Consider the following 7,533-nt stretch of genomic DNA (forward strand, 5'->3'; position numbering starts at 1 on the left):
CCCTTACAGTGAAGTAGTTCTTCCTAATATCTAACCTAAACCTATCCTCCCTCAGCTTGTGGCCATTGTTCTTGGTGACTCCAGGGGGGGCCCTGGCGAACAGACTTTCCCCGAGTCCCTGCTGGTGGCCCCTGATAAGGTTATAGGCAGCCACAAGATCCCCCCTCAGTCTCCTCTTGCGGAGATTCAAAAAGTATGGGTTGTGGGGGAGCAGACTGTAATCCTTACTCTCAAGAAAGCCTTTTAGAGTTGCAACAGTATCTGAGCAACACGTCTGCATATTTTTTCCCCTTGGATAGTATGGTGACTTAACAGTGGGACTCTCATCATATGCTCATTTCAAAGTCTGTATTTGGAAATGGCCTCCTGTTGATTCTGAACCCAGAGAAAGTTAAATAAAGATTTAGGCATCTTGAAGCTACTGCAAATGAAGCACGATTATTTTTCATTGATCTGTATTAAAAACAATCATATCCTTAAGGTATAGCTATAGTCTGGAAAAAAATATTAAAACTAGCATCATGGTGTTCTGTGTTTATTGTCCCTAAATGAAAAACAGATCAAATTTACAAGTTAAAGAGTTTTATTTTTTTCCTCTAGCTGCTAGCAAGCAAAGTCCACTGAGACTGTGAATATCAAGCTGTGCTCCTTTTGACTTTGCACCAACAAAATCAAAATTCTGTACTTGGAATGTCATTAATGCTGATGATGATGCAAGAGGCAGAATAGAAGTCAGCTCATTCTCTTCTATAGCTTTGTTGATTCTGTGGTGCTAAAGGGCTTGAAATATTTATTTTTTCCTCTTAAAGGAAAAAAATAAAGTTACTTCTTTGAACATACTTGTACTGTAATGCAATTTTTAAAAGAAGCACTAGATCATCATTTTAAGAAAATCAGAAAGGTGAACATTAAGTATTAAATCAAATAAACCAATTCCGTTATAAAGATGTGTTATTAGTGTATCCCTTTGCTTTCAAATGCAACATTACAGGTAGAGTGACAGGGAACCCTCAGCACTCCCAATTAATCATTCAAGTTACAGAATTATTTCTCAGAAAATATCTGTATTTCTTCTCATTAACTTTGATTATATGCTTTTCTCTCAATGTCAAAATACTGATAATTATTTTTTCTTCCAAATAACATAACACTGTTGGACATTAACATCTATTACTTGTAATACTCCACCTTGTTAGGGTCAATGTAATGCAGGGACATAACATCTTTTGGGTATTCATTGTGACTAACAGTAGCTGGGCAGATCAAGTCTGAATGCTTGAATCACGTTATCAGCAACAGATAAAGAAAAATAACTCTGTCTCAGGGACCTAGCAGTTAAATGCACTGAACCCAGTGGATTTGCACAAGCAGCCAGGTACCAGATAAAAATGGTTAGGTCTGGATTTAAATAATCCATGCTGATGTAGAATGCTGCCATATACAAATATGTTCCTGTGTTCTGCACACTCTTAGGTATCTTTAAAAAATCCATTTCCATAGTGATCAGACATGCAGAATGGTAATTTCCTGAAAGTTCAGGATCCTGGCTAAGTGGAAATACTTCTGCTAGACTAATATCATTATTTGAACCACATGACATGAGGGGAAAACTATCTGTTCATGGCAGAGACTACTGTCTCAGAGCCTGGGGTGAATTTCATCCGACTCACAGAGATACTTCTGACAGAAAGTTTTACCTTAAGTTGCATGTATTATCAACCTTTCCTCAGGAGGTGATGGATTTGTCCCACCACAAACACTTCATCTGCCAACACTGTCGTATGTAAATTACTTGCACAATGCAGACAAGCATTAAATTATCTTGTCCTGAAATATAGATATCTCAGTCTTTTCAAGGCCTTTGTTTTTTACTTCCTTTTTTTGTCCCCAGCCCATTCTTGCTAATTTCTGCACAGAACTACCAGGGTGTTATCTTCCAGGTCTCTGGAAAAGCTTTACATTTTGAAGGACACATAACAGTACTTCTCGGGAAGAATGCCCTTATGGGTGAAACATAAGGGGCACACGTACACATTCGATTAATGCACACAAATAACCTCCAGAGCTTATTACTCCAGAGTTTTTTGCCTCCAGGGACACTGTTTGAATGTGTACCCAGGAGCAAGAAACTGGAGCATATTGATCCAGTGTTTATTTGTGCGCAGCACATGGAGCCTGGTAGGAGCAGCCCAGGGTGGCAGGGGACCCAGGGGGTCAGCCTGCCAGCCTGGGGGTTCTCTGACTGGGCTCCATGTACTGTGGAGGAATTGGCTGAGGTACAAGGATGCTTCAGTGTGGGGGCTTGCCTGCTGGCTAGCTCTACACTGAGGCACTCTGTGCCCTAGCCAGCTGTGGTAGCATCTACATGTGAGCTGCTGAACATGAAAAAACTCTGCAGAAGGGTAGCACTTGTGTTTTACAAGTCCTATTCTGATTGCAGAGTTTATTAATTCTACGTCTCACATGTAGAAGCTGAGACATTTACTACACAGTTAATTAATCAGCTGTGTCATAAATGTCTCATATAGATGCATCCAAGAACATCAGTTCCTGGGTTCACCACTGACTTTTCTGTGTCACCTTGAGCCAGCCCATTAGCATCAGATTGTGTATGTTTTACTCATATTGCTGAACAGTTATGCTAATGAGCAGTTCATTGGCTTCTAATTTGTGTCAGAATTGGCCATCCTTCCACTGAACAGTTTTCATTGCTTGAATATTCCAGTTGATTTCACACTGGCATTGCGCTGAATAAGAGTGACAGTGATAGGATCTTGCCTGCAATCTCACTTTCTGTCAGTTCTTCTGCACCTTGCATCAGTGCCGGGCGGATAAAGCCATTACTACTTGACAGGCACTTGTATTCTGTGGGCCTGATGTCACATAAAAGAGGTTCTGAAGAGAAATATTTTTTTCCCTAAATGTTCTTATGTTTCTTGCATTCAACTCAAGAAATAACTGTCTGGAGAAAATGCTACTGTTATAAAAAGAGGCACCAATAACTGAAAACTTTTTTTCATTATCTAAATATCTGTGAGGTGTCAAGATGTTCTCTTTAACGTTGCCAAGCAGTTATACCAAAGACTGAGAATTAGAGCTCCTTGAATCTGTTGTAAGCTCTGCCAGTAACCCATCACTTCACTTTGTCCAAGTCCCAGAATTTCTTTTCCTCAGTTTTCCCAGCTGCAAATCAGAGCCACAGATCTTATCTGTCTCAGAGAGAGAGAGAGAAATCTAATGCTTATAAGTAATTGCAAACCATAACTAAAAGTTGCTTTGTAGGTACCAAGCACTATTGTTTTTATTGCTGATGAATTCTTTGTATTTCATGGCAGTGTCATTAAAATCAGTGAACCTAAAGTTGTCTCAGTGCTTTCATTACAAGCCCGTCATGTGGTATAATCCAGAAATAAATAATCTCTGGAATCAAAACTTTAAGCACAGCTCTACCAAAAAAAAGTTTCTTTTACTTTTTTGAGAGTTCACAAAACAAATGTCAAGTGGGAACAAAAAACAATTGTCCCCTCATGGTAGGACTTCAGAATGGCTGTTTTTTATGCTGATCCTTTGCAGGTTATTGTTCTAAACCTACTGTGATATAGTACTTGAAAGGATAAGAAGGGAAAATGAAATGATAATGCTGGTTTATTTAGGAAATTGGCTATATTTTATGTTGAGCAACCCTTGGTCAACCAAAAGTGATTAAAAAGAACTTTAGGATACTAAATTAAGTTCTCAGCTTGCAAGCTCTTATGCATGTAGGTAACTGTCTCACTGAGTTCAGTTGTGACAAATTATTTCCTTTGTAGGAGTTGTGGTTTCAAAGTATATTGTGATTTCACCATAAATGTTACCAGGACAAAAAATGTTTAGAAGCTGACATCCATCTCTACTGAGACTTAGTAACTTCAAGGAGAATTAAGATCCAGCAGTACGTTTTAAAACTCATAAATCTAAGATGGTTCAAATTTCATTGCAGTTTTTCTTCTGCCCTTTTTTCCCTTATGTTTTGATTTCTGCCTCAATAAAACCCTAATTTTAAATGTCTCTAGTTAATTTTGCCCCACTGTGGCTTTCTTACAAAAAATAAAAGAACCCAAGCAAAACCGCACAGAGAGAACCAGAGAGCACCTGCTCATACTTTACATGTGTTTCATAAATGCAGTTTAGCTTCTTGCCCTTGCCCTGTCAGCCCTCATAAGCACTGAATTTATCATCTTAAGTTTAAACACACAAAATCCAATCTGTCTTCAGTTCGCAAGTGTCATCTCTGAATGTTATTAATTAAAAGGAACAAGAATGCAATACATCTGGATTAAAAACCGCTGCTTACTCTATAAGATCATGTGTCCACAGAACATGTTTTCTTTTCCTCTGGAAAATTTACATCTGTGCCTGTGTTCCATGAAATGAGTTTAAACTTCTATTTTTACTTTTAAGGTATGGGCTGTCTGTTGAAAGTATCTTCCAGAACTGGCTTGACACTTCTGGAATACCAAAGGTAAATGAAAATACCTCTTTTCAATAGTTTCCAGACAATGACTTTTTCAAGCACATTGTTCAAATCACTGCCTGTATTTATAACAGGTACAGTACAAAATAAATCTCTTTTGATGACATCTGCTCTGCATGTCTTTATATTATATTCATGTGGGCTCACTTTTGATCAGTTACAGGTTTTTTCCTTCTACTTTCATCTCAACAAAGCTGCCAAAGGGGAGATCTTTCAGTTTTATTGCTAATCACTCTGGTCACTGGAAAGTGTGCTATGAGGTATTGTAGTAGGGTTCCACTACAAGTAAGGAGCATTGTTCACAGATGTTAATTTGTGAATTACTGACAGATACACTGACAGCAATAACTTCAATAACTATTAAAGTATTTGTACTTTGATATTTTGTGAATATTGAGACTTGTTCACAAATCTTCGGAATTTGTTAAGTGAGTTACATTTATTGCAGTAGAGCACTACTGTTGATATGATGGGGTAATCCTTTTGGTTTAAAGGTTGACTACTGTGAAATCTCTGAAATCCTTGTTCTTGTTTATAATATCCTTTGTTCTGTCTTCATAATATTTGCCATGCCTCACTAGTTCAAATATGTGCTCTTTTGAGCAATAAGTTCTCAAAATACTGTTACCCCCCCGGCCTTCCCCACTGCCCTGCCAGAAAAAAAAACAAACCAAAATCACTTGATTCTTCAGTTGTTTTCAGATTCAAATCTGGGGCTTATTTATATTCAAACCTCTGCTCCATCCCCAAAATGATTTTGGTCACTTGAGATTTATCTTCAGTAGTGCCTGGCACCAACTGCCCTCTTGGGAGAAGTAATACTGAAACAGGACAAAGTTGGTAGCTGCCTAAAAGGAGCCTAAAAGAGGCTATATAAGAAATAAGATTTGTTGAAGCCAGAAGATTTTCAGGAAGTTTCTTAATAAAATATCTGGGTGCTTCAAGGTGACTTGCTATGGTCATTCAATCTGAGTTGGACCCATGTATTATGTGCTTGAGCATTACCATTAGCCACTTTCAGAGAATAGATAAGGGTATATTTTCCTTGTTCTTTCTTTGCATTCTGTAGGGCTTTTTCTGGAAATTTTGCACTGAGACCAAAATACTTGCTTCCAAATAATATTGTAAAATGCTGTAAAATCCAGATTCTATCTGTTTTTGCTTTAAAATCAGTATAAAGGCAATTAACATTACTTAGACAAGATACTAAGCAGTTAGGATGGTGACATTGTTATTCACAATATTCTCTAATTTCCTGAACAGCTGAGCTGAGTGTGATCAAAGAAAAGCAAGTAGCTTTTTGGTCAGGGTTTGGTTCCTGATACAGAACCCCCTGATTTAAGCTGCTCATACAATGTGCTTATTCATAAATATTGGTATTGAGACGGGGGATATAGGAACTGATCGCAGTAGGGAGGGAACACAGGGCAGAAAGTCAGAGCATTACAGGTTGGTGTGAATGTTAGAAGGAAGCTTAAAAACTCTGCCCCTTTCCCAGCCTTTGCCTCTTAGGACTGTATTAGGACACAACTTTTGAGGGGTCATCTCACCCCTACCCAGTGATTCTTAAGGAACCATTCCAACACTATGCATTTCAAAACTCAGTTCAGTGATTACAATTAAGAACTAATCCAAGCATTAGTTGTTTTTTTTGATCCCACAGTGAAAGAAAAATCATTCTCAAAGGGACATCTCTTTGTGAGAGTTCAGATGTACTGACAGAGCAGAACTAAAAAGGGAGAAAATGTGGGTGCCTTCAACCCAAGTGATGGGCTTTAATGGAAGGGAAATAGAACCATTTGTGCTCTAACGCTCGGTATTCACTTTCTCAACAAGTACAAGTACATCTCTCAGACTAAGAGAGGGCTTAAGGGACTAAGAGGCACTTCAGAGGCTTTCCTTTCTGCCACTGGTTTTTGATCAAGGGAAGGAACCCAGAACAGAACTAGAGCTTTGAGAGGTATAATCTCCATCAGTTTTCTTATCTCCTTCCTTGTTTTTAGTGCAAATGAGCCTGTGCAATGTGCTGAGCATACCTAGTCTCATTTCCTCCCCTATCCTGTGTCCAAGGCACTCTCTTTGTCTGCATGCTGATACTAAGGAAAAAAGAGATCAGAGAAGCATGGGCATGTTTGAGGAGGAAAGAAGGAAGTGAGAGACATACTGTGTGGGATCTAGGCAGGCCCTCAGCTCTGCTTCCCACACTTCCCTACTTTCATCCCCTCATTACTGTCCCCACCTTCCAAATCTGCCATCACCGTGTTAAGCTAGGATACAGAGATGCAAACAAGCATATTCAGTGAATGATGTGGGCACACATTGCTGGGAGAGGATGGGAAGCTTGGGAACATGGTTGCTTAGAGTGTGCCACAGACATACAAGAAGCAAGGGTTTTTAGTGATATTTTTATTGGATCAATTGTACTGTTAGGACAGATTTTAACCAAGCTTTTGGGTGCAAAGTAGTTTTGCTTGTTGGATATTTTCTATGCCACGGGTGTGGCAACACTAACCCTGCTACAGATGTACAGTGCAGAGACTTGGGTAAAGAAAGGAATGGGGATGTCAAATGCAAGGGTCAGTAGGGACTTGAGAACAACATGCCAGACCAACCTGATTGGTCACGTCAGACCAACCTGATTGCCTTTTATGATCAGGTCATGAAAGTATTGGATGCAGGTGTTGCCGTGGATGTAGTCTTTCTCGACTTCAGCAAGGCCTTTGACACCGTCTCTCACCCCATCCTCATTAAAAAATTGGGCGACTGTGGCATTGATGCCTACACAGTCAGATGGATTGCAAATTGGCTGAAGGGTTGCACTCAGAGGGTGTTGGTGGATGGATCATATTAGACCTGGGGAGAAGTGGGCAGCGGAGTCTCCCAGGGCTTGGTCCTTGGGCCCGCGCTGTTCAATTTCTTTATCAGCGATTTGGATGACGGGGTGAAAAGCAACCTGTTTAAATTCGCTGATGATACCAAAATTTGGGGTGAGGTGAGCACGCTAGTAGGGAGGGAAAGAC

General features: G+C 39.6%; 1 protein-coding gene across 3 annotated transcripts in view; it reads left to right on the forward strand.

Moving 5' to 3' along the window:
* The window catches only part of CUNH9orf3 (chromosome unknown C9orf3 homolog), a 326,108-nt gene that overhangs the window by 202,916 nt on the left and 115,659 nt on the right, over nt 1-7,533 (forward strand). For all 3 annotated transcript variants that reach the window (XM_019554787.1, XM_019554789.1, XM_019554788.1), the window contains exon 11: nt 4,441-4,501. In XM_019554787.1, coding sequence (XP_019410332.1) covers nt 4,441-4,501 — 61 coding nt within the window. The remainder of the gene's footprint in view (nt 1-4,440; nt 4,502-7,533) is intronic.

Source organism: Crocodylus porosus, unplaced genomic scaffold, assembly GCF_001723895.1.
Source record: "Crocodylus porosus isolate Cpor-Errol unplaced genomic scaffold, CroPor_comp1, whole genome shotgun sequence".
Taxonomy (NCBI): domain Eukaryota; kingdom Metazoa; phylum Chordata; order Crocodylia; family Crocodylidae; genus Crocodylus; species Crocodylus porosus.